At 33.2% G+C, this 26,917-nt stretch overlaps 8 protein-coding genes across 14 annotated transcripts; 2 read left to right on the top strand and 6 right to left on the bottom strand.

Annotated features, from left to right (window-relative positions):
- Positions 1–14: 14 nt before the first annotated feature.
- Positions 15–2,433, bottom strand: LOC125418132 (AAA-ATPase At3g50940). 4 transcript variants are annotated; one of them, XR_009635042.1, is made up of 3 exons: positions 774–2,432; positions 259–433; positions 20–148 (listed from the first exon to the last, which is right to left on the bottom strand). XR_009635042.1 is itself a non-coding variant. In XM_025069459.3 (2 exons), the coding sequence occupies exons 1-2, from the start codon at positions 2,269–2,271 to the stop codon at positions 1,014–1,016; spliced, it is 1,026 nt and encodes a 341-aa protein (XP_024925227.3). In that variant the 5' UTR covers positions 2,272–2,433; the 3' UTR covers positions 648–1,013. The 4 variants fall into 4 exon arrangements, 2 of the variants coding, with proteins under 2 accessions (XP_024925227.3, XP_060669217.1); XR_007237648.2 differs by lacking the exon at positions 259–433 and having other exon boundaries at positions 15–148; XM_025069459.3 differs by lacking the exons at positions 20–148; positions 259–433 and having other exon boundaries at positions 648–1,022; positions 1,255–2,433.
- A 960-nt stretch (positions 2,434–3,393) lies between these two features.
- On the bottom strand, positions 3,394–5,135 carry LOC107406467 (uncharacterized). Its single transcript, XM_016013590.4, has 3 exons — positions 4,980–5,135; positions 4,466–4,617; positions 3,394–3,854 (listed from the first exon to the last, which is right to left on the bottom strand). The coding sequence occupies exons 2-3, from the start codon at positions 4,611–4,613 to the stop codon at positions 3,592–3,594; spliced, it is 411 nt and encodes a 136-aa protein (XP_015869076.3). The 5' UTR covers positions 4,614–4,617; positions 4,980–5,135; the 3' UTR covers positions 3,394–3,591.
- Positions 5,136–5,645: 510 nt separating this feature from the next.
- LOC112490083 (7-dehydrocholesterol reductase) lies at positions 5,646–10,258 on the bottom strand. The gene is made up of 13 exons (XM_048463159.2): positions 9,929–10,258; positions 8,874–9,096; positions 8,587–8,642; positions 8,278–8,380; positions 8,117–8,182; positions 7,819–7,932; positions 7,523–7,649; positions 7,225–7,325; positions 6,632–6,757; positions 6,485–6,549; positions 6,221–6,302; positions 6,031–6,113; positions 5,646–5,934 (listed from the first exon to the last, which is right to left on the bottom strand). The coding sequence occupies exons 1-13, from the start codon at positions 10,018–10,020 to the stop codon at positions 5,868–5,870; spliced, it is 1,305 nt and encodes a 434-aa protein (XP_048319116.2). The 5' UTR covers positions 10,021–10,258; the 3' UTR covers positions 5,646–5,867.
- A 2,628-nt stretch (positions 10,259–12,886) lies between these two features.
- LOC107428133 (uncharacterized) lies at positions 12,887–14,391 on the top strand. Its single transcript, XM_016038602.4, has 2 exons — positions 12,887–13,285; positions 14,002–14,391. The coding sequence occupies exons 1-2, from the start codon at positions 12,996–12,998 to the stop codon at positions 14,069–14,071; spliced, it is 360 nt and encodes a 119-aa protein (XP_015894088.1). The 5' UTR covers positions 12,887–12,995; the 3' UTR covers positions 14,072–14,391.
- On the bottom strand, positions 14,334–16,887 carry LOC125418120 (transcription initiation factor TFIID subunit 7). Of its 2 annotated transcripts, none has more exons than XM_048463173.2 (6): positions 16,701–16,887; positions 16,227–16,343; positions 15,534–15,667; positions 15,324–15,443; positions 14,976–15,045; positions 14,334–14,708 (listed from the first exon to the last, which is right to left on the bottom strand). In XM_048463173.2, the coding sequence occupies exons 2-6, from the start codon at positions 16,339–16,341 to the stop codon at positions 14,545–14,547; spliced, it is 603 nt and encodes a 200-aa protein (XP_048319130.1). In that variant the 5' UTR covers positions 16,342–16,343; positions 16,701–16,887; the 3' UTR covers positions 14,334–14,544. The 2 variants fall into 2 exon arrangements, with proteins under 2 accessions (XP_048319130.1, XP_060669347.1); XM_060813364.1 differs by lacking the exon at positions 16,701–16,887 and adding an exon at positions 16,511–16,535.
- A 214-nt stretch (positions 16,888–17,101) lies between these two features.
- Positions 17,102–20,671, top strand: LOC125418328 (uncharacterized). Of its 2 annotated transcripts, XM_048462153.2 has the most exons (8): positions 17,132–17,257; positions 17,351–17,436; positions 18,043–18,368; positions 18,638–18,723; positions 18,915–19,061; positions 19,190–19,292; positions 19,763–19,875; positions 20,216–20,671. In XM_048462153.2, exons 3-8 carry the CDS (start codon positions 18,131–18,133, stop codon positions 20,303–20,305), a joined length of 777 nt encoding a protein of 258 aa, XP_048318110.1. In that variant the 5' UTR covers positions 17,132–17,257; positions 17,351–17,436; positions 18,043–18,130; the 3' UTR covers positions 20,306–20,671. The 2 variants fall into 2 exon arrangements, with proteins under 2 accessions (XP_048318109.1, XP_048318110.1); XM_048462152.2 differs by lacking the exon at positions 17,351–17,436 and having other exon boundaries at positions 17,102–17,257.
- On the bottom strand, positions 20,463–23,315 carry LOC112490084 (uncharacterized). The gene is made up of 2 exons (XM_060813497.1): positions 22,472–23,315; positions 20,463–21,391 (listed from the first exon to the last, which is right to left on the bottom strand). The coding sequence occupies exons 1-2, from the start codon at positions 22,830–22,832 to the stop codon at positions 21,015–21,017; spliced, it is 738 nt and encodes a 245-aa protein (XP_060669480.1). The 5' UTR covers positions 22,833–23,315; the 3' UTR covers positions 20,463–21,014.
- Positions 23,316–23,960: 645 nt separating this feature from the next.
- LOC107428136 (FBD-associated F-box protein At4g10400) lies at positions 23,961–26,630 on the bottom strand. 2 transcript variants are annotated; one of them, XM_016038605.4, is made up of 3 exons: positions 25,535–26,627; positions 25,270–25,413; positions 23,961–24,354 (listed from the first exon to the last, which is right to left on the bottom strand). In XM_016038605.4, the coding sequence occupies exons 1-3, from the start codon at positions 26,471–26,473 to the stop codon at positions 24,043–24,045; spliced, it is 1,395 nt and encodes a 464-aa protein (XP_015894091.2). In that variant the 5' UTR covers positions 26,474–26,627; the 3' UTR covers positions 23,961–24,042. The 2 variants fall into 2 exon arrangements, with proteins under 2 accessions (XP_015894091.2, XP_048318108.2); XM_048462151.2 differs by having other exon boundaries at positions 24,162–24,331; positions 25,535–26,630.
- Between the last annotated feature and the right edge of the window lie 287 nt (positions 26,631–26,917).

Raw genomic sequence — 26,917 nt, 5'->3', positions numbered from 1 at the left:
TTTTTTACTTTTCATCAAAATAAGTTCTTGTTGCTTTGTTGGTTTCTGTTATTGTGAAAGAAACTCATAAGGCCTAAAAGGATAGTAGTTTCAGGAACTCTGCTTTTGACCAACTCCCCAGCCACTACTGATGGAGTGACCTCAATCTCTGCCAATTTGATTGCATCAAACAAAGTGAATCCCCAGACAGTTAAAGAACATGTTGGTCAAATACTGATGCATTGCAGAATGTTAGTCAAATATGCATGTCCAATTTACCAGGTCTCACAATAGCAGGGTCAAGTTTTTCTTTGTAATTGGTGGTGAATATCATGATTATTCTTTCTTCAACATAGGAACAAAAGTCCATCCACTAAGTTCTGCAGTCCTCATGAGCTGGTTCTCAACGAAACTACGGTAAAATAGTGAACCTTCACTGTTTTTCTCCTCTCCTCTATGGCCAAATTAGTAGTTTCAGCAGAACAATAAGTTTGAGCCAATTTTGGTGACGTTCTTAAATAAACGTGTAAAAAAAGCAAAATTTTCATTCTTACATGCAATTTTGTTGCAGGTGATTCTTATATTCATTTTCATGCTTATGTAATGTGAAAAACTAGAAAACTATTTTGAAAAGAATGAAAGAGCTAACACGTAGAAAACTAGAAAGATAAAAAAAGAAATGAGAACCTTTAAATTCATGTAAATTTAAAGGCGAAAAATATTCAGAAACAATATGATAATTTCTTTATTAATTCAAAGGGAAGAAGAAAAGCTTTGGTACTAAATCTCAGTACCTGGTTCTTCATAAACTCCTCCGGATCAAGTTGAAAAGATAGACCCCAGAAGCCAAAATGCTCACGTTCTTCATTTTTTCTTCACCACCAATAATCAAAGAAATCTTCACAATCAATTCTTGTTGCTTTATTGGTTTCTCTTGTTGTGAAGGAAACTCAAAAATCCTTGAAGGGAAGTATCAGGATCTCTGCTTTTCACCAACTCACCAGCCACTTCAGCCGGAGTAACCTCAATCTCTTTCAAAAGCCCTTTGATTTCATCAAACAAAGCATGACCATGAATCCCAAGATAATTAAAAGCAAGTTGCTCAAACCCAGAAGCATTGCAATATGACAAGCAAATATGCATATCCATTCTACCAGGTCTAATTAAAGCAGAGTCTAGTTTGTCTTTGTAATTGGTGGTGAACACCATGATTCTTCCTTCTCCACAACATGAATAAAGTTCATCCACAAAATTCAATAGCCCTGAAAGTGTTACCTTATTACTATTGCCTTCATTTTGTGCTTGATCCTCTGAATCCCGGTTCTGCAACTTGATAGAACAATCTATATCCTCTATCACAATTATTGATCTGCTAGAAATGCTAAGCAGCATATTTTTTAGCTGTGTATTGCCTTGAATATTATTCAGATCCAAGTCATAGATGTCAAACTTAAGGTGATTAGCCATTGCAGCAATCAAGCTGGTCTTCCCTGTACCTGGAGGACCATACAACAAGTACCCTCTTTTCCAAACTTTCCCAATCTTCTTGTAGTAATCTTTCCCATTGATAAAGTTGTCCAAATCCTCCAGAAATTCCCTCTTAAGCTCGGAATCCACCGCGATGGTATCGAAATTCATAGGGTGATTGAGATTGAATGACTGATAGCACCATTCCCACGGATTAAAATTGTGAATCTTCACTGTTTTCCTCTGTTCTCTAATGGCTTTTGCTCTTTCCAATAAGTATGGAAAATATGATTTGAAAACTTTTTCTTTGTGTTTCTTGTTGAAAGTAAGCTCAAAAGATCTCACCTCAGATCTCAGAGAAGAATTCAGATCCCCCATCTCTTGGTTTCTACCACTCCTTGATGATGCTTCAACTTGTGTGGTTATCAATTTCCACTTGAATTTTTTACCCTCAAAAACATCAACAACCTCTTCATTGCTATCCACACTGACTGCCAAGTCCATTTCATTCTCAGTCTTTCCGACTCGAATCCTTTGAACCGAGATGTTTGACAAAGAACCCAGATAGATTTCAGCAGCTTCAAACACTTGGTTAATGGCAAAACCTTGGAATTCTTCAACAACAATGGTTAGCTGAAAAGAAAATCGCCTAGAAAGTGAATGGAAACGGGAAGTTAGGTAGGTGTGGAATTGGGAAGGTAAGAAATCATTAACAATGGCACGGATAAGCACAGCCGAAGCAGCAAGAGAAGCTGCTGTGGATACGATTAATTTTGCATTTGCTACGGTTTGTGGGGATATGAGTGCTGCTTTTTCATCCGCCATTGTTGTATAAAAAAAGAACTTTGAAGGTTTTGCAAAACAGAGGAGTTGCAGGGTTTTGCAAAACAGAGGAAACAGAGGAGTTGCAGGGTTTTGGGGATTTTGCAAAACAGTGAAGTTGTAGGGTTTTGAAAAACCTGTCCTGGTTCTCTTTCTCTCTCTATATATATACATATATGTGTGTGAGTTGAGCTTTTCGTTTTGAGTTTCGTATAAAAGCAGTCTTCCAGAGCCTCCTAAGACTTTTTATGTTGCCTTGCGGAGCAAGAATATGTACATAAATTGACAATATCCTTAAGGAAAGTAAAAGAGTAAAATATCCTTTTATGGGCTTAGAATAAAATTAATATAATATATTCACCCAAAATAAAAAATTCTTGTTGATTTACCTTTAAAGGAAACATATATATATATATATATACAAGATATATCGTAAGTCATGGGACAGCCAAAAAATATATATATATATATATATATATTAAGTTTTAATAATACTAAATTTTAACGTATTATTAAAATTTTACTTTTAAAATATATTATAATTGTAGATATTTATGTATTATTTTGGACTTATCATGAGATTCTTTTTTTCCATTAAATATAATATAAGTAACAACTAATTTGAGTGGTCAAAATTTTTTATTACTTCGGAAAGTAACACCATTAAGCGATGGCAAACATTTATAACTCTGGGGTACTATTTAATATTCATGATAGATATGGTAATTTGTCTTCAAATCCCTGCAGCCATGTATGCAATTATACCAAAATTTCACACCCCCCCCCCCAAAAAAAAAAAATGTAATTTTATCAAAATTGATATATTTTGCGCTTTTGTTTTTAATTTTGTTCCGAAAAGGTCTTCGTTAGCTATTGGCAAAGGTAGTCAATTTGGCATGACTTGAAGAAGGTTTTGATTTTTTTTTATTGTAAAACTTGCTCCTAATTTTTTCATGAACTAATTTGTTAAAATATTTCACATTAATATCGAAATATGGTTTTCTTCTATTTCTAATGTAAAATTAATACATCAATTCATCTTTTGAATTTAACTAGATACTACAGCCAAGCACACAAACATCAAGAGAGTCATATAAAGGTGGTCTGAAAATGCAAGTGGACACGTCATAGAAAGAGGAAGTTAGTAATTGAATTCCACAAAAGGTAACTACATCTGCAGTACACTAACAAATAGCCAAGATAAAGCTGCCAAATAACAATATATTTCATTGTTGTCAAAAGACCACAAACTGATATGCAAATGACAATCCAAAAGGTTGATCTGTTGGCTTTGAATCTTTGGTGCTGACAAACTTGTCTGAATTAGCCAGGGCCAACTTTTGGAATGTCGTAATGCTCACTCATATTTGCCAGATACTGATTGAAATCCTGAATCCTGTCACGGTGAGACTTGTTAGCAGTCTTGGCCAACCTATTAACATCAAGTTTCTCCCTCTGTTCTATATACCGTTTCTCCGCAGGCGTGAGATGATGATCGTAACTAGGAGCTTTTTCTGCCTCACTCGATTTGTTGGTATCATCTATCTCTTCCTCATCAGGATTAGTTGTTAGTTCTGTACTTCCACCTTCATTAAACACAAATACAAAAGGATGAAACTCACATAAAACTACATGCATTCTAGAGTTAGAAATGGTAGATGAAAGAGACCAGTATAAAACAAATGGTTACCAAACATCACCAGATTATCTACCATTTGATAATAAATTATGATTTTAAGAATTATTTTTCTATTCTAAAATGAAATTGAATATACATACACAGTTTTGTTTAATGCTACAAAGTAGTGTCTTTTACTTTTCCTGGTATTCTCTCAGTAAAGAACAAGATTCTACTCTCCATGAATGCAAGCATAAATTCACTAAACCATGCAAATTTTGCAGTCCCTTATCGTCTGTAGTTTCTTGCTATAGACTTTCCTTTTCAATATCTATTAGTTGTGTAGATAGATTCGATTATTTGAAGCATAAATTGCAAAGCTAAACAAATGAAAAAAAAAAAAAAAAAAAAAAAAAAAAAAAAAAACTGCTTCATTGACTTCCCTTCTGTCTTTATGTTATTTACCATGCAAAAGACCATACATTTTCACAAATTTGCATCATACAAAAGCCAGATTTGACATATACCCACTTCAATAAAAAGCTTCAAAAACTAAAATTTTCAAAGAAAAACGTATACCAGCCGAGAGTTCATTGTCTGTGACAAGAGAATTTTTTTCTTGATGCTTTCTATGTTTCTTTTTCTTCTTCACACCACCAGCTTTCACATCCAAAGCTTTACCCTTCAGCTTCAGCCTCCCACCAACAACATTATCAAAGGATGACATATTCCTGTCAATATTATTTTAAAAAAATTAATAATAATAAAAATTTATGATGGATCATATATCTGAAACCTCAAGGGCCACATAATATATATAGATATATAAAAATAAAAATAAAATAAAATACAAAAGCAGCTCAGATAAACAGAAGAAAGATGAGCAGAGTAAAAAAAAAGGACCAAAATTTCACACTCAAAAACCATGCCCACAACAAAATCGAAACACACAAAAAGAATACCCAGAGCAAAATCAAGAAAATTGGCAGATACAAACAACCAAGCAAAATCGAAATACAAAGAAGAAAGAGAGAGAATGAAATTGAAATATCTAAAGGGAACGAGATCAGAATAGAAGAAAAAAGAAGCTTACTTTTCGATTTCTTTTGGGGAAGAAATCGGGAAGGGCTGAGACGGTGACTGATTACTCGCAATTGGGGATAATTTGGAATTGGAGGAATAATAGAACGTTAGGGATTATAGAGGTCACAGTTTCGCGCTGATATTATAATAACAATAATATTATTTGTAATATTTGATTGTCCTCTCAAAAATAAAATTTTCAAAATATTAATAATAATTAGAAATTACTAATTACAAAAGTCAATTCTTGTTCTATTTTTATCAAGATTAGACCTTAAACATAATTTTTTTTTTTTACAAAATTTTAAATTATCGCTTTGTTAACTTTTTCATTTTACAAAAAGGTTTGAAAAAATTAAACATATATATTTTTACATAAGAAAATTAATATAACAAAGTAAAATTAATTTGTTTTTTTATTGAGCCGCACCCTAGTGGATTTCTGACATTCAATGTATATTTATTTTCATGATTAAAAAAATATTTAAAATACCTTAACGGATATAAAATTATATGTTGTCTCTTTTTTAAATTGTTTTTTTCTTTTTAATTTTGTACATATATTTGTCACATGTTTTAGTGACCTTTCCATAGTCCATGCACAAAAAGTATGATCTCCACTTAATCACCCAAGTTTTTTTTTATTTTAAATTACAAAAATTTAAGCCTCCTAAACTTCAAAAGCAAACTAAATCTTCCTTTAATTTTGGTCATGGAAAATTGAAGTTAAAATATTAACCAAACAAATCTATCTTACAGAATAACACTGCTAACACACCAAAACTTCTAATAAGAGTTACGAGTAATTATACATATCATTATTCTCTTGTCCACCAACAAGCTATAAAAAGCTCAAGATTCAAAGACAAGCGGTGACACAAATCATAGAAATATTTTCTCAGTAAATTCCCGGAATGATCCTGTAGGGAACCTTCTCGCAATATAGTTTCCAGTATTTTCCATACCTGCAGGGAAGAATTTGTCAAAACTTCAGTCAAGATAGCAGTTCTATAAAGCTAAGGTTTTTCAGACCGAGTCTTGAGCAATCTATATCTTCTTACTTGGATCGGCATCGGTCATCATCCCTCTTGGCTCGGTCGAAAAGAAGGATAGTAAGGAAGATCACATAGAAATAGGGTAGGAACTGCATCAGAACAATAAGATTCAGTTATGGGAATATATTCTTCACATCAAAGTCGAGCATGATTATGGAAAAGTGGAAATAAATTGAAACAAATAGAAAATGCTTACATGATTGAAAAGAGCTGGAAGAGTCCAAAAAAAGGCAGCTGATATTTCAGGCACATAATGGAAATGGCGAGATAACCCCCACCTGCAGGAACAACACAAAAGATTATCATTGTCTTAAGCTAAAAACCCAAGTTAATGTTATCTGGTCTCAGCATGAATGTGCATGAAAACACAAGCTCTCACCACATGTGCGACAAAAGCAAATTAAATACATTTTAGTTGTATAAATATCTCAATACTTCCAAGACAGAACTCGAAACATACCATCCTGAGGTTAGAAGAAGGCTGGTTTTCGTTTCTCCAGAGGTTGTGGTGTAGGAGGCAGTGATCTGCGAAGACATGAGCACATTATGCCTGTTTCATCAGCAGATTGAAAAATTTACATGCAACATGTTGCATGAAACCAGTTACCTTTGATGGAGCTTTCCCCCAAACTGTGCTTTTGCCATTTGTTCTGCGAAATTCTTGTCTTTGCCTATCGCAGTCATAGTTGATGTATATGCAAAGGATGCCCGCTACTAGTATATAAAGTGCTAACTGGAAAGATGACAGAGACCATTTAAAACAAGAACCAAGAATAACAGGAACAAGATGAGAAACAAATAAATCAACTGAGGAATATCGTCATCTAGGGAAAATTAAGTGACTATGCTCATTCATTCAAATAGGATAGACTTCTAGCCTTCGTATGTATCTGTCTATAACCGCTAGGTAGAGTCTATTTTCAGATTCTGACCCAAATTAAAATTTCGTCGAATTGTCAAAACGACAGCCTTTTGAAATTGAAATCTAAACCCTGAAATAATCAACATATATATTAATCCCACTAGCATTTAAGCACAAGCTTTATTAAACGCACCCTGACCCAATAGTATATTATTTACAAAGTTTTTCTACTACATTACTATTTTTAAAACTATGCATTATACAACTTCCAGACTACCAATCAAATATGCTTCACAACTCCAATTATTTGATCAAGTGAAAAGTATATGCCATTATACCAGAGTTCCAAGGTTTATGGGATGGTTGACCAGGTACATGCCAGGAGAGGTATACACAGATGGAACCCACACCAAGCATCCCCAGCAGATATAAAACCCAGCTGCAAAGTCAAGTGAACCCAAAAGAGATCAAGCATTAATATTTTTCCAAACTACGATTCAAGTACCAAGAGTATAGTGGTAATCATATATGACAACTATCTTGGTTGTCATGACTTGTAACATCATTCACTTGTTTTGACTAAATAATGGGAGGAAAAGGTAAGAAATATAAAGAAAATTAGAGAGTTATAATAACCTCGATCGTGTGCAATATCCATTGTGTTCCAATATCCAGCTTCCCACCAAAAGAACTTAGTGACATAAATCAGCATCAATGCTGTATTAACAAGCATTGAATCAGCTACTTTCCCATTCTCTTCGTACTTTTAGAACAAGAAAGAAAAGACAAGTATTACCAAAAAAGAAAGAAAAGACAAGAAAATAACCAATAATTATATCAAACTTTTCTTATTATAGAAGCAATAGGGTAGGATGCAAATCTGAACCATGGTAACTATGAATGAATAACCACCATGACATGGGAGATCCTACCTGCTTTATGCAATAGGTCAGAGCTAGAACTGCCCAAGACATCATCCCAAATCTGCAATTTGTGAAAACTTTAATATCAAAGTTTTTCCCAATTCGAGGATACAACTCCATACCCTGCAAAAATCGAATACAATTAGATTTTATAAGCATAGGTATGCTGTAGACTAGTGGTGGAAAGTCGATCTGAAGAATTGTCAATCATGGTAACACCATATTTAGGCCACAGATTTGAATTAAAGACCTACATATACTTAATTTGACCACAGACCAATTCCAAATAAGTTAGAATGGCACTTACCCAATAAAAATCAATTATAATGTTCCCAGAAGAGCCCGAATCTGTGGAAGATGGTGCCAAGTGACCCTAGCAAACCAAAGCAAGAGTGTTAAAAATATTTAAATATACACTCAAGTTGCATAATGTGAAAAACAAAGTTTGGCATAGTGTAAAACCCTCACTTTTATGTACAAGAAAATACAAAAGATGAAGCTTCCAAAAATGAGTGCAGAAAATATTTCTCCCAAATGATCATATACGATTGATGGGTTGAATATCCCAAACCTGAAGAATTCATACAAACAAAGTATCAAATGGAATTGAAAACATCAACTAAAACAAAAAAAAAAAAAACAAAAAAAATCAATAAGAAACTGCTTCCTTAGCTGATACTGAACAGAAACTATTATAACCCTTCAAGAAAAATATACTCTAGCACCTAGAGCATATTCAGGACTTGAATGTTAAGGCTTGATGGAAAAAGTCCTTACCACCAAAGGGCAAGATAGGTTGCCAACGTCACAAAATATGCTGCCATTCCATTTGCCTAACAAGCACAAGCCAATATATATTACATATGGCAAATTTTTTTTATCTTAAGGTATTATAAACTTAATAGTGTCAAAATCAAAACCAAAATTTTCTTATAATATACAAAATCTAGTTGCATGCAAAATGTGAAATACCTCCAAAAATTCAATCTAAAAGTTTCTTTCTATAAACTTGTAAAAAACTAGAAATTCTAGAAGACTCAAGTTAAAATAAGTTGAGTCGTCACCTTGTAAACAGGTCGATTCCCTTCAGGAGATATAGGGCCTTCAACCCTTTTGCCAGGTAGAAGAAGTTGAAGTGCGGCCTCAAAGGCAGCAAAGCAAGCAATTATCTTCCAAGCAGTGGCAGTAGGTCTTGGCCATATGTTAATAAACCCCTGCACACCATGCTGCTTTAAGTAATAAAAAGTTTGGGAAACAGATCCATCTGCATGCACCATTGTATACCATCTGCATTATATGTCAGATTCTGATTTCAATCAGCACAAATGTTTTCATAGAGTGGTGCTAGTTAGCATATCACCAAAACTAAATAAAATTGATGGTAAACATAGCAAATCTGTTCGAACCCAGGTACAATTGAATATAAAAAAATGTAAAAATAAAAAATAAAAAAATAGCTTTGCATTTTGAAATATTAATAAGAAAACCAAAACAAGAATTAATGAAGAATAGAGTTGTTTGGCAATAAGAATAGACAAAACAGAAAGAAATCATAGCTCTCAACGATCTAATTTTGTGGCCTGCATAAAGTAAGGGGAAAATTTTCCAACTTTCATTAGGCCAAGAGGCTTATTGGGATCATAAATATAGATTATTTACATCTCCAGGGCAAAAGGAAAGCAACAAAAAGTTTTTACATCTAAAGGCAATAATAATAAGGAAAAAAAAAAATGGAAAGATTGAACTTTTTCAATTCTATATTACACAAATCTCTCAGAAACAAGAAAGAGGAAAGCAATTCTCCTTTAGTTTCAAAAAGCCGAGTTGAGAACGAAGAAGCGAGCATTCTCAAGCTAAAAAGAGCATCATGAAAACTTGATTTAGTTGATACTAACTTAATAAAATTCAACAATTCAATAAATTCAACCATCAAAAAATTTGTTAAAATTGAAAAATCTTTCTATTTATCTATGAAGTCCCTTTGAGACGAAAAACAATGAGATATGAACTTAAAGAAAAATGAATTAAAAGCCCATTAACCCCTTGGAATCCAATATATCAAAAACCCATTAATACAAAACAAAAAAACAAGATTAGAAACGAACCAGAAAGAACTTACAGTAGAATAACAAAGGGAGGACATAGAGTGAGCAACGAAATCATAGAAAAGTATGTAACCAGCGGCGAGTGAACTGTCTTTGCATCCCCCATCGCTGCTCTCTCTCTCTCTCTCTCTCTCTCTGTCTGGGTATCAAACTTTGAAGTCTGGCTCTGGCTTGGCTTTTGTCTGGGTGGAGAGTAGACTGAAGGACGACCTGGGCTTGGCCAGTGAGAGTGCGTGATTATCGGTGGTGGCCAAAGACTCCTGGTTCACCGATTTAATTCCCCTTTATACCCTTTATATATTGGTCTATTTACAGTGGAACTACACAAACCTGATGTAAATTCCCTGTGAACCTTGCCTACATAGTTTAAGGTTCTCTTTGGCACTTCAAAGTAAGATTCTTTTTTCATTTTTCTCCGTGATAGTCAGAAACCGTGGTCCCCACAATTTCTGGGTCTCTAGATCGGATCGACGGTTGATTTTATTTTTCTAAAAATTTTTGTTTTTTCTGGTAAAATGTAGTTTTCTAAAGGTTTTTTTAAAACGGGCACACACACACATATACATATGTGTGTGTTTTTCTATAAAAGTTAGTAAATTTATTATCTTCAACTTTTTTTCTTTTTAGTAAATTTATCATATTCTGTTAATAGTATATTAAAGAAAATAAATTATAATATGGTATTTAAAAAGTTCAAAGTTTAAAATATCCATATCTATAGAACTATTTAAAAAATTATGAAATATTCTTATAAAACAAAAAGGGACATAGTTAATTAAAAAATTATTAATAGATATTACCATAATATTTTATTAAAATAAAATGTTATGATAATATTATAGTAAATTTAACAAATAATACCATAAAATTGTCATAACTCTCCTCCCTCCAACATGTAGATTCAACCTTAACCTCTAGGTGTTTAATAATATTTTTAAAATTTATTAAAAGTTAAAATTCAATGAATATTTTTAAAATTTTATGAAAATTATAGTGGAAATTTGAGAAACATCATCACATATTATGAAATTTTTTTTCCTAAATTATAAAGGAATTGATATGAAAAAAATATGGATAAAAATTTGTATATAAATATCAAATTTTTAAAAGGAAATAATAGAAATTTTACCCTTTTTTTTCTAACATAAATATATTATCGACTTAATAAAAAAAATTTATACATATTTTAAATCTTGTTAGCATGTAGGATTTATTTATAAATATATATATATATATATGGTATTTGTAAAAAATAAAAAAAATAAAAATAAAATAGTATGTAGGATATATATTAATGTATATCTACTATATATAGTATAGTAGCATTTACTATATATATTTTCAAAAAAAAAAATGTACTGTAACGTTTACATAGTTACTATTTTAGCATATATATTTTTTTAGCATACTATTTAGTATATTTGATATAAGTAAACGGTATTACCACACTTTTTATGGTTACATATTTTACATGTACCGTAACGATAGTATAAAGCATATATTGAAAGGAAAAACCAACTCCAAAACATTTGTTATTTCCTCCTAAACTACTAGAATTATATAATGCTTTTTCTTTTATATAAAGTAAGGAGGAAATTAACTAAACAGGGCTCTTGCATCCATACTTCTCTACTTTATCACCATGTTCCCATTTTTCTCTTTAGTTTTTCTCTACACCTTCCAACATTTCTCTTCCACTTATATTTACTAATAATTTTGTTATTTTCTTATGTGGCATTTCCTGGTTCATCTATTGCCCTACTTAGCCGTGGCTATAAGGAGTCTTCTTTACCCTTTTGAACATTTTTAAATTAATTTAATTATTCCTTCTATTTTTATGGCTGAAAAATCATGATTAAATGCAGGATAATATTTTATAAGAGAATGGAAATTTGAATGAATTCTTGTGTGAAACATATGCCACGTCCTGTTTTGAAGCTGCCATTTGGGTTCGGCTATGGTCTTCGAACAATGAAGCTGATGCTGTAGCCCAGCCCAGAAGAGATATGGAAATGGGCCTCTCAATGCCCAACCAAGTTAAACAACTAATAAAGCCCAAGATGGGTCCAATTAGACACACTTGGATAATGACGTTTGTTAAAAAAAAAGTCCAATTTCCATATTCGACCTTTAATATTTTATTATTCGAATTTATAAAATGCAATCAACAAATTTCATGATCTAATAATAAAATTTAAAATGATTTATTATCTTTTCTAAACATCAAAACTTATAAATATTTATATTATTTTCTACTCAAATATTATATCCATATTTATATTTCTTTTCATTCAAACATTTGTCAAAATAAATTATAAAATAATATCAATATATGTGGCATCAATCCTCTCCCCCATTTGTTATGTTATTGTATCCTGCCAACAAATTATGCTTTTGATTTAACTTTAATTTTTACAATTCTTGATTAAAATACTAAGCAATTTAATTAACCAAGTGAATTTAGATCTTTTTATATTGGTCAATTTTAGTATAAGGAAGAAGTTCAATCTTTTTGTCCTTTTAGAAATATTAATTTAACTACAAACGTTTAATCGAGAGAGTTTGTTTTAAGGAGAAAACTTCTTTCTTCCACTCCCCTTCTAACCTTCTTTCTCTATCTATCCAAAATAAATAAATAAAAAGAAAAAAATCTACTCCAATATTTTGAAGGAAACACAACAATATTTCTGAGTTAACCATAAATAAATAATGATTAGTATTGAAAAACAAAATAAAATCCCATGTCAAATTATCAATTGAAAAAAGAAGTGATTATGCCAAATCAAATGCCCCAAAGCCAAGATTTAAAATATAAAATAAAAAAAATTTATAAAAAAAATTTAAAAAAAAAAGAAAAAGAAAAAAAGAAAAGAAAAGCCACACAGCCAAGGAGAGGAATGAGCAGCTGAAACATGTTGGCTCATGACCGTTAGGTTATACCTAAAACTCAAAACACAAAATCCCGGGAAAGTCAGTCCTATGCCAAAGACATCTACTCCTTAATACAAACACAAACTATTTTCCATTTTTTTTCCAAAAGGGTATGAATCACAGAGTAAAATTAGGTCCATTTTAGCTGCAATGGAATACACAAAAGATGACAACTCCTCTCCAACATCATCTCCTCCAACACCTCCTTCTCCACTTCCCATCAGTGTAGGCCCTGGCAACACAAACTACGCCTTCTCCCCATCTCCGTCTCCTTCACCGCCCTTCTCGCTGCCTCCTTCAAGCCACTCCTCGGCTGAGAATCTCCCTCTTCTTCACCATCATGATAATAAGTTGTCTAGTCCTAAAGTGCCATCAGCATTTTCATTGGATGGTAGACGGCCTGACCATTTGGAGTCCAAGAGTTCATGCCTTGTAGATTTGTAAGCTCTTCTAACTAATTCCAATTTTAAAATGGCATTAGATTCATATTTTACAGTTTCTTAACCAATAACTTTGTATCCCATTTCATAGAATTTTAGAACTACAAATTTTGGAACTGCTTTGTCTTGAGCTGGTTGATACATTCTTTCAAATTTCCATGACCCATTTTGTATTTAGTTTGAAAATTTCTCATTTCTTTACAATCTAAGTTGAACATATTGGTATTGGTATGTTGTATTAGCCTACATTGGATCTAGGTTTAAAGATTAATTAATGAAGTCTTATTTGCTTTGCTAATAATCTTGTATAGAGAGAGAGAGAGAGAGAGAGAGAGAGATGAGTTTTGGGATGCTTTTGACTGGTAGGTTTTAACAACTTTGAAGTCCCTCTCTCTAGATACCCATAGACAACATAACCCTAGCCCTTTTTGCTCGTCGAAAGCAACCACCAATCAGTCAAAGCCTTACAACATACACCAAAAGAGAATTGAACCTGCCCATGAACTTGCTGACTGGTGGGCATTAAAGTTTCAAATCGAACTAACCAACTCTACATGTTTATCAAAGAAGGTTCTCTCTTTTTATAATTTTATTTTATTTTCAGGCCTCATTTAGTTTTCTTTGTAGAAATTAAAATTGGTAAAAACAAAAATAACTGCGAAGATATGGCTTTCATGTTAAGTGCTTGTTTAATTACAATCTGTATTTGAAAACAGGTTAGACTGGTTTATACAAAGATGCCTCAATTGCTGTAGCAGTAACAGTACCAGTACCAGATCCACTTAATTCTTCTTCTTTTGGAATGAAATACAAAATGCGGTGTAGTATCAGCCACACTCAACAGGCACTGATAGGCTTCACCTCCGAGATGATTTCTTGAGCAACACTTACCTCTAACATGTATACTAAGTTTCAACCCCAGAAAATTTAACCTTTTTCTTTTCTTTTGTTTTTTTGGGTTGGTCTCTTTTCTGTTGTTTCACCATTTTTTTTAGACATAATTAATCGTATCCATTACAAGTGAATTATATAAAAGACATTAACAAAATTCTTGGACTCAAAAATTCCATCATTCCACAAAAGGAAAATTCAATCAAGCTTCTTTACCGGTGTCAATTTCCTATCGTAACATAATTATTCAAACACAGACATGTATGAGGCTTAAATATTTTTACCAGAGTAATATTATCAGATGGCCGAAACAGGTACAAAGTTCCTTTCAATTACATAAATCATCATAATCGACAAGAGGAGCTGTGTCAAACTGAATCATCAGATTCATCAGAATCACTTCTGTCAGGCTCCCCGGCATTTGTACCAGACTCTGGCACGTTAGGTTTTGTTTCAGGTGTGGGTGCAGGCCTTTTACTTGCATTACCAGCATTTGCATCCCCATCTTTCTCTTGCTCAGCTGCTTCAACATGTAAATCACTCTGTCAAGGAATGTTCAATTTATAGATTTGCAGAAATGCTTTCCCTGAATAAATCTGATTGCATCCAAAAAACTAACTAGATTTAAGTTCCCTTTGCAAATAGCTCAATTTATAGGACAGTATATCCATTTGCAGTTTTTACGTGAAATGATGAACCATTTTTAGACAACACTCTCTCACCGTAGAAACTCTAACCATAAGGAGGAACAACAAGAAACAGTAAAAATAAAATCCAAGACATGTAAATGGAAGGATATCAATATTCTCAGCTGTTCCACCAGCAGAAATGTTCAGAAGATCTTCCTCAACACGCCGCACAAGCTCAGGCTGCAAAATTAACATAACTGCAATCAGCTCAAAGATTCAAGCAAGAAGAAACTGAAGCAAAACAATGCATCACAGCAACATCCAATAGAAAACAATAAGAACTACCACAAATTAAATTCTATAACCCATCCTCCCAAAATATCGATTAGCTAAGATGGCAAAAAAATTCTATTAACAATTGTGGTGGGAGGAAAATGGAAATTTGTTCTTTCCTTCTCAAGTAAAATAAAAATGTACATAATTTAACAAAAATTTTCCGGAGTAACAAGGCATAATACATTTAGATCTGGCTCCCTGCGGAATCTCCTCTTTCGTGCATCCCTCATAGGAGGGGTGAGACCATGCCTGTACTCAACTGCATCTGGAGCAGCATCACCTGGTTCTCTAACCATAATCATCTGTTCAAAGGCCCAACAGTTAATATAAACTGCCATATAAAGGAACAGCCATGTCTTCAGCAATTTTGATATCTAATATCCACAACCTACCTGACCGATATCAGCCGACTTGATTAACACACTATCGTCATAAGTTTTGAATGACTCCACAACACAGGGAAGATCCAAGAGAGATGCCGGGAAACTGTCATTACCAATAACAAAATTTCCAGTCCTCCCATCCTCTGAAAAATAACTCAAGTTTATAAGAGGATTGTTTGGCCACAAAGAAATTAACTGGAAAATCAAAGATGTAAATTGTTATATCTTTCTCACCATTGGCCATAGAATTGGCAAATTTTTCCAATGGTATAAAACCTTTACTTACATTTACCACATACAATGTAAAATTTAGAATTTGCTCATGGGAGTTTTTTATGTCAATAGGGTTTTCCAAAACATTGATTAGAACTGCCAACATACCAACAAAGGCAAAGACTCACATGTCTATATATCACTAAACCTAGAACCATACACCATACACCATACACGAGGGACACATACACATTTATAATACCTACAGACTGGCTTCCAAGTAACACAGCCAGGCATTAAACTAATCTGACATCAAAGAAAACCAACGGTACAAAAGACAAAGGAGACAATTACCCTTTATTGAATACATCGCAAGCTTACTAATTAAGACTTAATAATATAGAAAGCTTATTTATTTCACTGTAAAGATCTTCAGGGTGCTCAAATTCAAAATCACATTTTCTACCCAAACAAAAAGCAGATTCTCACCTGAAAAAGATAAATCCAAAGACTTGTCCTCAGAAGAAGAAGCATTCTCACTAAGAAAGCGATCAATACGCTCAGCAACAGATGGTGGAACCCTCAGTATGAATTGCTCTTCCATGACTACAAAACCCAAATCAGCAAATCAAGCTAAAAATTTAACCAAATTCCCAAATCCATAAAGATAAACTCTTTCTATTCAAACGACCAAAAAAAATATATATATTTTTCTACAATTTTTGCGATTAAAAAGAATATTTTATGCTTCCACTGCCAAATTTCGTATATACCTCAAAAATTCAACAGAGAAAAAAAATTCATGCATACAGAAGGCCAAAAGCACTGATTTTTTAACGCCATCCAAATGGGGAGAGAATCAAAAAAAAAAAAAAAACAAATGCAATACAGTTACGGTAAGAAAAAAAAGAAAAAAAAAATGCAATACAGTTACGGTAAACTGGTTAAGAGACTGAGTCTTACGGTTGAAGACGAATTGATAGAAGATTAAAGACACCGCCAAAGCTTCAAGCTCCCCAGGCCTCCGGAAACGTCGTCGTTTTGCAGTGTTTGTCGCAGGTTGCAGCGAGAGAGAGAGAGAGAGCGCGCAAAAAGTCGATCTTGCCCAGTATTGAAGACTGAAAATTGTGGAGAGAGAAATAAATACCTCTACTTCTATTTAGAATATTATAAATATCAGATTTTTAATCCAAAGAAAATAAAAATAAAAAGGAAAGTCCAGTTGGAATTGTTACGTGGACCAATAAAATCTGTTTGTTCTTTATTTCTTCTACCAGGTCCGTAGTTTCATCCTAATTCCGAAAATAAATAAATATACAAAAAGCTTTAAAAATTAATAAAAATAAAATAAGATATTTATTAAATTCCCAAAATTTTCTTAGACTCTTTTTGCCTCGTTCACACCGATTAGGAGGAAAAAAAAAAAAAAAAAAAAAAAAAAAAGCTATCGATTCAACCTTATCTATGCCTACATTGTTTGAATCCCATCATGACGATCTTCGAAGGTTGCTAAATACCAGGTCAGCTATCGATTAATTTCGCAAATTTTTAATCTTTAGCTAGAAATTTTTTTTTTTTTTTCTCTCTATCTTAAAGGTTTGTTCTTGGATTAGATTACGCGCCAAATATTGTTTCTTGCTTGTGCTCGATTGTTGGGCATGTCGGGGAAAAAATTAGTTTCAAGAATTTTTTATGACCTGTATGAATTCCTATCTCTCTCTCTCTCTCTCTTATTTATTTATTTATTTATTTTTCCTGGGTGGTGGAAATTTTACATATTAATTTGATTAGCAAAGTCGAAATCAGTGCTGAAATCGAGGTATTTAAGATGGTAGAAGGAAGCAAATATTTTGAGATGATGGATAAAAATTTGATTTTTATTGGGTTAGTATTGTCAATTTTCTTTGTGTGTGGATTTATATTACAAAATTTCCAACTTGGTGTTAGAAATTCGGGTTATGAGGTTTTAGTGGAAATCAAGCATTGACATGATCAACATCTTATCTTGTTCCATAAATATGACATTCTCTAGATTCAGGTCAACTCAATATCTTATCTTGTTTTTGTTAGTCCTTGGAATCCCAAGATTCATCGAATGCAACTTGCTTAGCGTTGGGTTTGAGTGTTGTGCTTGAAAGGCTGTGGGACTTGGGATTAAGTTTGTCTCTCGATATTCCCTCTTTTCAAATAAGTGTTGTATCATTATATGGTTTAATTAGCATAAAAACCACCTTCCAAGACTTGAAATGTAAAGAGCAATGTTGCTTCCATTGTCTAAGTGATGTAGCTTGTCTCCACCTTGCAGGTTCCCTAGTCCCCATTGAAATGTTCGATAGGTATTATAGCTCTGGCAATGACATTCACAGTTTATTCCTGACTCGACATTCTTCGAAATGCAGTTAGTATCAAATGATCTTGATAAAGAAGATATATCAGAATGTGAGCCCATCTTATGTCAATCTGACTTATCACAAAGATCTATAGAATCGTCTTCATCATTTGAAATTACGTCTTCGGGAGGGGATCATGCTGTTATTCATGAAGTAGATTTAGAAGATATCCATGTCGACGAAAACTCTCGCCTGGTGACTACAGAGCAGCTGCAATGCCGTATATGCCTTGAGATTGGAGGTCCTTACTTCCTATTGTACTTGGTATTTTTTTTATTTTTTTTTTTTCAATCTTTAGTTTTACTAACACCATTTAGATTGGTGAAATTATTTTGGAAATATAACGCCACTCCCAAAAAATAACAATAACAAAAATTAAATATGATGTGGATGCATGTACTAAACTTGAGGTGACATGTAACTATGAATTAATACCTTGTTAATTGTCTCTGTTGTGCTGGCTAGGAATTCTACTAATCTCATGATCCGTGGCCTATGTTTTACTTCCAGGAGAAGACTTGATTGCTCCTTGCAACTGCAAAGGCACCCAGAAGTATGTTCATAGATCATGTCTTGATAATTGGAGATCAACGAAGGTGGATATTTGTTTTATAATTTTACCTTTTTCATGACTAGAATTCAGATGTTTTACAGAGCTGTCTTTTTGTAATTTGTAATTGTGTTCCTTCTGATAATATGCATTCAATTTTGGATCTGAAATAGTTAATTATATGATCTCTACTAATATGTATGGTTGGTAATGATTATCCTTTCTTCACTGTCTCAGGAGGGCTTTGCTTTTGCTCACTGTACAGAATGCAGGGCGGTATTCGTATTACGTGCAAATGTGCCCCCTGACCGTGGGTGGTTGAGATGGAAATTTCGGTTCCTTGTTGCTAGGGATTATGCATTCATTTTCATTATTGTTCAGCTGGTATGATGACAACTCATTTGGTGTATTCGTATATTAGGAGTGTGTTGGGACAATATGTTGATTGACTTGTACATAGAATTCCTTGTTAAATGATTTTCATGAGAACTCTTGTAGTGTGATTTCAACAGATTGTGGCATTCTTAGGGGTGCTGGTGTATAAATTTTATGGAGAGGAACTGCGGGAAATGTTTGGTTATGAAGAACATCCTTATGGGTTCTATACTATGGCTAGTATGCACACACCCTCCTTTTTTCTCAACTCTCTTTCTCTCTCTCTCTCTCTCTCTCTATATATATATATATATGTAACTTATGTCTCTATAGATATGTTTGTTCATATGTAAATACATGTTTTATTCGAAATTTGCAGAGTCATAATCTGTTTTCCTTTCTACCACCCTTGGAAAACTCAATGGTCCATGTAATTCTTGAAGATGATTGTCTTGTATTTAGCACAGACCAAGTCAATTTCAAAATATTTAGATACAAGAACACATACTTATGCTCACAACTCCAAGTGCCTTTGCTTCCAAATTGCTATAATTCTTAGGTGTTCAGAACAATAAACTTTTATGAATGAAGTGCCCTACGAATTATAGATTATCAGAGAATATGTGTCTAGTAGCATTGTCGGAACTTAGTTTACCAACTGATGATTGTACTATATCCTAATATGATTCTATCTGTTTTCATGATTTCAGTTTTAGCTGTTGTTTTGGTGGGTTTGCTCTATGGTTTCTTCATAGCCATAATATGTGGACAGAGGATCACTGAACGCCATTATCATGTTCTTGCCAAACAAGAACTAACAAAGGTTTGGCATCTCAAACATAGCTCTTTTTTTCTATTATCTTATGCTTAAGGTTTATGATTTTACTTGAATCATTTATGTACAGTTTATTTTCTTCTTTATCGAGTGATACTTCTTATCAAGTTTATTTCAAATAATGAACCGATGAGCTTAATTACTCTGCCTTGTTCCTTCAAAGATTGTTTTACTTACTTTTCTGCTTAGTGTCTCTGACTCAATATTAGATCTCCTGCTTAGTGTCTCTGGCTCAATATTAGATCTCCAAGTGTTCTAGTTTGTTTCAAAGCTTTTGGATCCTTATTGTACCTCTCAACAAATTGACAAGAAAAATTTATGATTTCAGGAATATGTTGTAGAAGATCGTGAAGATAAGAACGTGCCTGAACTCGACCCTGATCATGTCAAAGAGCTGACAATGTTAGGCCTCTATTAATTAATCTGCATGAATTAAGGCCCGGTTGAAGTTAGTCTTTGCAATTCTCCACATATTTTTCTGCTTTGCAGTCAAATATCGACTCAAAACCTGAAACCGGAAATATACATTTTATCGTCATCAAGTGTATGTTTTCTCCAATGTGTTGTTAAATGTATTTTTGATTTATTGGTGTTGTGGAGTTTTGTCCTTTGTCACAACATTACTATGAGACATTTTCCACGAAACTATGTTGATTCAGTAGAAAATCATATTTTTTATGTATCTTTGGGTTTTGTACATACTATTAAATCCATATAGATTTCAAATTGAAAAGAACACGAATTTAGATTCTGGTATATGGGAAAAGATGGTTTAAATTTCTTATTTTCTTCTTTATTTTGTTTCCTTAATTATTTTTTATTTGTAAAAGAGGCATAAAGATTAGATTGTTCATTTAAAGGAAGAGAAAGAAACAGAATAATTGATAATGAGATTCAACAACCTTGCAATTATTTAAGCACAAAACACTTAAAAACACAAAAGCACATGTATACTTTCTCATCTGGATAACAAAATAAATAAATAAAAGTAAGAAAAATAAAAATCTGTACGGCAATGTGTAACAGGAAAACCATAATTTCATGTTTGCTGTCCTATAACTACCTGCTACTACTGCCCTTACCGATCAGGTAAGGGAGCTGGAGGTGAAGTCCCTGGACTTGTTGCATTAGATTGAGCAATAGCTCTTAAGCAATGGGGGAAATAAAGGGTTTAAAGTAAAAAGTTTAGACATGCAATACCCATCTATTGCAAGGAAAGCCTTGCTACAAGCTGAGCCAATCGTGTCTGCAAACTGAACAGTAGAAACAGATGTATGGAGTCCCATTAGACAGCCTTGTATGTCCTTCACTGATGACAAACGCTTGGTTATGTCACCAAGGTTTACCAGCTGGGGTAGACCAGGGATGAGTCCGATAGAGGTTAGCAATGGAAGTTGGGTTTGCCCTAGTTGGAATACCATGGCGGTACATGTTGCTGCTATTAGTGATGAACATAAAAGTCGAGTTTTTTTTTTTTGGCATGGTGATGAACATAAAAGTAAAGCTTTTTTTTAACATGTTTAGTAATGTAATGGTGAATTTTATACGGATGAAGCTGAGGCCTTTGGTGATTGTTGATAAAATTTTCAGGCAATGGGAGTTGAGATTTATAGTAGAAGAACGAGGGTGAAACAGACTGGAGATTTTCCAAATGTTTGGTAAAGTTTTCAATTAGATGAAGAAGGTTTACACATTTCATTCATTTTTTTTTTTCTTTTGCCCTTTTCTAGTAACTTAACATTATTACTGCTATTTAAATTATGGAGGAAAAAAAAAAAGAAGTTTCAAAAGAATATATCTTTTGAAATTTACATTTTTTTTTATTTTATTGAAACTGGTTATTAGAAGAATCAATGTCCTATTTCCATTACAGTCATAAGCCTGGCAGGCCCTCCTTAAGCTGTATGTTTGGCCAAGTGCAAGGGTAAATTTAAGTAGCTTGTGGGCAACTCCATTGCCTTCTTTAGAAATGTGGTTCTAGATTTCCTTCCACCATGACCGGTTTCTTTGGTTGCTGAATTTCCCCACTCTATTTGCTTTTCATGTCTGATGTAGCAATAGGTGTTCATCCTAATAAACAAATCAGTTTTGCCATTTTAATTTCACCACCTAGCCATTTATAGAGAACATTACAGGTGTCCATTTCTGTTAAATAATTGATACTGAATACAAGAACAACTATATTTTAGAGTTCAAAGAAAAGGTACTAGATGGTTAGGTTCTTTCTTTTCACTTTTCATTCACATCAATTATTATACACCTTTTTTATTTTATAAAGTCAATTCTTTCCTCTTAATTGTAAAGCAATATATATTTATTTCAAAATAAAAATTCCAACATAATAATTCTAGCTTGTCCAATCCATGAAGCTATAATGAGATAGAGAAAGGAAACAGAACAAGAAATTCAGTATATTTTATTAAAACAGGGACATTATGACTCTCAAAACCCCCAAAGATACCAAAAAAAAAAAAAAAAAAAAAGGAAAGAAAGAAAGGTGTTACTACTAGCAATGGCCATGTAAATGTTTAGTTTGCTGGCATTGGTTTTAGCCAACTCCTCTCCATGGCAGTGGACATGACCTACTTTCCAATGAGAGCAGCACAAGTGCTGTTAAGCAGTGGAGCAAATAAAGGATTCAGAGGGAACATTTTAGGCCAGCAGTCGCTGCTGATTTTAACAAATGACTCGCAACAAGCTTGCCCAATATTTCCAAAATTCAGACTCAAAATAGAGCTAAATATGGCCACCACACACCCTCGAGTGTCTGTGAGAGATGACCAGCACTGTAACACTTCTTTTGGCGTCCCTGGAGGGAATAGCCCTGGAATGCCTAGGACAGAATCCGGTTGTGATGGTGGCGGTGGCAGCTGAGCTAGCCCTGTTTGGACCAACATGACCATCCATGTCAATGCTACTAGCAGTGCCTGAGATTTACTTGACATGGTTGGTATTAGGCAAGTTTTGAAACTTTTAACTTCTATGCGTTCTATGCAAGTCTTGTGATTTTAGTGATGGACTGGGTAAGGATTTATATGAAATTCAACAAGGCTGATCTGACAAATGAGTTATTTGCATTGAAGACTGTTTTTAGTAATCGGTTACTGTGCTTTTTTTTAACATTTGCATTTGCTGATAATTTATTACTTTATTCAGTTACTTGTTAATTTTACTGTGTTTTTTTTTTTTAACATATGCATTTGCTGATAATTTATTACTTTATTCTGATTGTGTTTGTGGAAGAAACAAATAAATGAATGTTGTAACCGTTACTTTGTTAAAATTTGTGAAATTAACAAGAAAGTGATTGAGCTTATGCTCTAGACCTTATCAAATACTAGCCATTTTATAACAACATTCTTTTAAGTGTAAATTATGATATGAAAAAGAAAACAAAATTACTTGACAATATGCCATTTCTTTCTTTCATTTTTTTTTTTTAATGGAACAATATGCGATTTAAATGTATCCTTACGTGCAAGGGGAATAAGGCCACACCACTATGCTTTTAACTCATCAACACAACCCTTCCCTATCTAAACCACATTAAGAGCTGCTTGTTTTTAACCTATCTAAACCACACTAAGAGTGCTTGTTTTTAAGGAATGTTGGGTTTTGTTCAAACTCCACAACAAAAAGCAGCATATATATTATAAAGCACTTGTTCCAGATATATATATATATATATATACACCTTTTCCTTCATTCTACCATACTTTGTCTTGTTAATTAAGATATAATTTTCATAAACTTTGTGAAAAATTAATAAGAAAGCGATCGCTCTTCCTTGTCAGAACAGCAGTCACTTTGTAACAACATTAGCTTTTCCTTCATTCTACTGTCTTTCCTCTGAATAGAGTCCAGCTCAAATACAGTTAACTTAATTGAGGTTGTTGCATTGTATTTGCTTAGTTACTTGTTGATTGTGTTTGAGGCAAAAACAAATAAATGAATGCACTAGCCACTGCTTTGTTATTACTTGTTAATGAATATATAATTTTCATAAACTTTGTGAAAAATTAATAAGAAAGTGATTGAGCTTATGTTCTTCCTTGTCAGAATAGCAGTCACTCTATAACAACATTCTTTAATTATAACCAAAATATAATCCAAAATTTGGTAATGTATAAGTAATTTTTCAATATATAACCAACACTAAGGGCATATAAATTCTACAGTTGAAGGAACCTTTCCTTTCAAATGCTTCATAGCATGGTTTCTTCTCATTGCTTCCTCTTTTTTGGTTAGAGGCGGTTGACAAGTGCGGTATTCCATGAACTGGAAAGACTTTATAGCGATTTTCTCAAGCAAATTTGCATTCTCAATAAAGTATGTGATTAGTTCAACATCACTTGTACGACCCGTATAGCCAAGTACTTCCACTTCCTTGAGGTTTTGATGAGGACATTCTTTAGGTTTCATAGACTTGTGCCATTCTTGGGATCTTAAACCGGTCCAGGATAAAAGCTACATTAAAAAATAATAATAATAAACACAAAAAAAAAAAAAAAAAACCCTCTTTGTTGTCATGCAACCAAAAGAACACCAGTAATCAACACAAACGTGTATGAAAGACATACGAAGTAAAAATAAATCTTCCAACATTGTCCCCTGCTAAATGAGCTTATATCAATGCAGAATAGAAACTGTACCAACTGTATAACAATGTAAAGTTTGGTAATCTAGATTTTGAATAATAATTCGCCTTTACATCAAAAAGTTGGTTACTTTGAATGTCGAAGATTTCTTACATGAGTCCCCTGTTCTGTTTAGAAATTAAAAATTTTTTAAAAAAATGGAATCAAGGTTACAAAATTTCAATTCCTACTCATCCCTAGTCACTTACCAAGTTCAAAATGAAAAAAGATCCAAGTTAAGCATGAACAACCTAAATTTGAACTCTAGGTAATTCGAACAAGATTTAATATCAAAACAGTGAGTGTGCTTTTAAGTGATTACAGGCCTCTTAATCAGTTAATATTTAGATTCAAATACATGTAATCAAACATTATTTTGTATACAAAATTTGGTTTTGGTCTACATATACTGCCCCCTTTTGAGTGGATATCCCATTTAAAGATTTCATTAACCAAAAATTAATAGAATCAAAGTCACTACCACTAGGATGAAAGCAATATGGTTATTTCATCACTAAATAATCAAGCTGCAAAGGCAAAGAACATGTGAAACATAGTCGTACAGAAAACTAACCAAATATGGACTCTCTCCAAATAACACCCCAAAAAGGTTAATATACAGTGCAAACTTGGAAATTAACCAAATAAGTATTGTTGGATGCAGATTTAAGGAATTTGACACCAATCAAACAGAATCTTTAAAAAGGAAAAAAAAAAGGGAATCTACCAAGTAAGAAAAATTCACCTTAAGCTCAAGTTTCCGCATGCGGGGAAATGCCTTGATGAAAGGAATTAATTTAAGAAGATTGTAATTATCACATCCATTAAGCACCAAATTCAGCTGCTTAAGATTTGTTAAGGTGTTATATACACGATTCTCCACATAGTCCTGATGATCAAACCCAAGTTCAAAATCCAAAAGTTAAAGGCACAAAATGATGATGATAATAATAATAATAATAATAATAATAATAAAATACAGAAAATCTCTGCATACAGTATACACTAACCTGATGGGAAATATTTAGTTGGAGAATCTGTAGCTGCCAGAGACAGTCTGAAAGTGTAGTAAAGACACTACCTACTACATCTCTATAGCGAGAACAATGGAAATATACTTCTGCAAGCATTGGAACGTCCCTAATGACCAGTATTGTATCGGGATTGTCACAGCAGCAATAAAATGAAACAAGGTTTTGAGTATCACAGATTTCAATCCTCTCAACATTTTCACAATTTTGCAACTCTAAATGCTTCAATGCAAGCGATGGACCTGTAACACTTAGATTGACCATTTCTGATGAGCCACGCACTTCAAACCGTTCAAGAGCCGAACAATTATGCAAGAGGAAATGGAAAACCTCGTCGTTCAGATCCACACAATTAAAGCGGAGCACTTTGAGAGAATTAAAAGAAACATTTTCTTGGGAATCGAAGACTCGCCTGTGAAGATAGTAGCAGGGTGAGGATCTTCGAAACCCACCCAGTTCTGGAAATTCCAATGCGAAACTTCGAAGCGATCCGATTTTTCCCATTGCAAATTTTACCCATTTATCTATTGAAGATGTTGAGCGGTGATCTAGATCGAAATAAACACTAAAGCTATCAATTTGACCATTGTGGTGGTCAATTATACTATTCACCCACTTTATGAATTTGGGTGCTTCCGAATCTGACTTGTACGTGCCCTTGATCTTCCTGTTCATCATGTAACGGTATCCATCGAAGTTGAGATTGCAGACACGAGTCCAGAGGTACCGCCATCGCTTGGAAAGTACACTGGTGACTATTGCATCCCTTCCGGGCGGCAACAGTGACAATATCTTCACCTGAATTTCTTGTGGTAATTCGCTGATATAATCCTCCATTTGTATACCTTCGTCGTCTCTCCCAAGGTTGAAACTTTGCAACTTTGAAGAGGAAGCCCTCACTGTATTTTCATTTTTCATTTTATTATTTATTTATTTATGGTAATTGGTAATTATTTCTAGCATAAGATTATGATATTGATATCGATCCAAAAGATAAGATTTAAAAATAAAAAATAAAAAAATTAAGTATTAATACACATAACTTGGGGAAAAAGAAAATCAAATGCATAAAACTTATTTTAAGACATTCTATACATACATACATACACACACACACACACACACACACACACACACACACACACACACACATATATATATATATATATTAAGTCAATGATCCAAGTTGAAATATTTTAGCGTTAGTCTTTTGTTGGCTTATATTGAATGTTTTGCTGCGTTATTAAAAAAATAAATAATAATTTTCCATCATTAAACTTACCTAAAATAACTAATAGCTTAAACCTGTGCAATGCAATATTTATGTAGATTAAGAAATTTTACAGTCTAATTATTCTCTTT

The sequence above is a fragment of the Ziziphus jujuba genome, chromosome 12 (assembly GCF_031755915.1).
Source record: "Ziziphus jujuba cultivar Dongzao chromosome 12, ASM3175591v1".
NCBI lineage: Eukaryota > Viridiplantae > Streptophyta > Magnoliopsida > Rosales > Rhamnaceae > Ziziphus > Ziziphus jujuba.
The sequence above is the reverse complement of the archived record's forward strand: the minus strand, read 5'-3'. Positions and strand labels throughout refer to the sequence as shown.

Bases quoted from the DNA above. Each gene is read 5' to 3' on its own strand.
- LOC125418132 (XM_060813234.1), bottom strand. From the start codon at position 2,271: ATGGCGGATGAAAAAGCAGCACTCATATCCCCACAAACCGTAGCAAAT.
- LOC107406467 (XM_016013590.4), bottom strand. From the start codon at position 4,613: ATGTCATCCTTTGATAATGTTGTTGGTGGGAGGCTGAAGCTGAAGGGT. The intron at 3,855-4,465 runs GTATACGTTTTT...TGTTTAATGAAG, and splicing joins AGACAATGAACTCTCGGCTG to GTGGAAGTACAGAACTAACA.
- LOC112490083 (XM_048463159.2), bottom strand. From the start codon at position 10,020: ATGGGGGATGCAAAGACAGTTCACTCGCCGCTGGTTACATACTTTTCT. The intron at 6,303-6,484 runs GTATGTTTCGAG...TTGTTCCTGCAG, and splicing joins CTTCTTCTAACCTCAGGATG to GTGGGGGTTATCTCGCCATT. The intron at 5,935-6,030 runs GTAAGAAGATAT...TCTTCCCTGCAG, and splicing joins GATGACCGATGCCGATCCAA to GTATGGAAAATACTGGAAAC.
- LOC107428133 (XM_016038602.4), top strand. From the start codon at position 12,996: ATGGAATACACAAAAGATGACAACTCCTCTCCAACATCATCTCCTCCA. The intron at 13,286-14,001 runs GTAAGCTCTTCT...ATTTGAAAACAG, and splicing joins AGTTCATGCCTTGTAGATTT to GTTAGACTGGTTTATACAAA.
- LOC125418120 (XM_048463173.2), bottom strand. From the start codon at position 16,341: ATGGAAGAGCAATTCATACTGAGGGTTCCACCATCTGTTGCTGAGCGT. The intron at 15,046-15,323 runs GTATTATGCCTT...TTAATTTTGCAG, and splicing joins GCAGGGAGCCAGATCTAAAT to CCTGAGCTTGTGCGGCGTGT. The intron at 14,709-14,975 runs ATATCCTTCCAT...AGAGTGATTTAC, and splicing joins TGGAACAGCTGAGAATATTG to ATGTTGAAGCAGCTGAGCAA.
- LOC125418328 (XM_048462152.2), top strand. From the start codon at position 18,131: ATGCAGTTAGTATCAAATGATCTTGATAAAGAAGATATATCAGAATGT. The intron at 19,062-19,189 runs GTATGATGACAA...TGATTTCAACAG, and splicing joins TTTTCATTATTGTTCAGCTG to ATTGTGGCATTCTTAGGGGT. The intron at 19,293-19,762 runs GTATGCACACAC...TCATGATTTCAG, and splicing joins TGGGTTCTATACTATGGCTA to TTTTAGCTGTTGTTTTGGTG.
- LOC112490084 (XM_060813497.1), bottom strand. From the start codon at position 22,832: ATGTCAAGTAAATCTCAGGCACTGCTAGTAGCATTGACATGGATGGTC. The intron at 21,392-22,471 runs AGGTCATGTCCA...GTTAAAAAAAAG, and splicing joins TGCTGCTCTCATTGGAAAGT to CTTTACTTTTATGTTCATCA.
- LOC107428136 (XM_016038605.4), bottom strand. From the start codon at position 26,473: ATGAAAAATGAAAATACAGTGAGGGCTTCCTCTTCAAAGTTGCAAAGT. The intron at 25,414-25,534 runs GTTAGTGTATAC...TTTGATCATCAG, and splicing joins AACTAAATATTTCCCATCAG to GACTATGTGGAGAATCGTGT. The intron at 24,355-25,269 runs GTGAATTTTTCT...TTTTTAATGTAG, and splicing joins TGCGGAAACTTGAGCTTAAG to CTTTTATCCTGGACCGGTTT.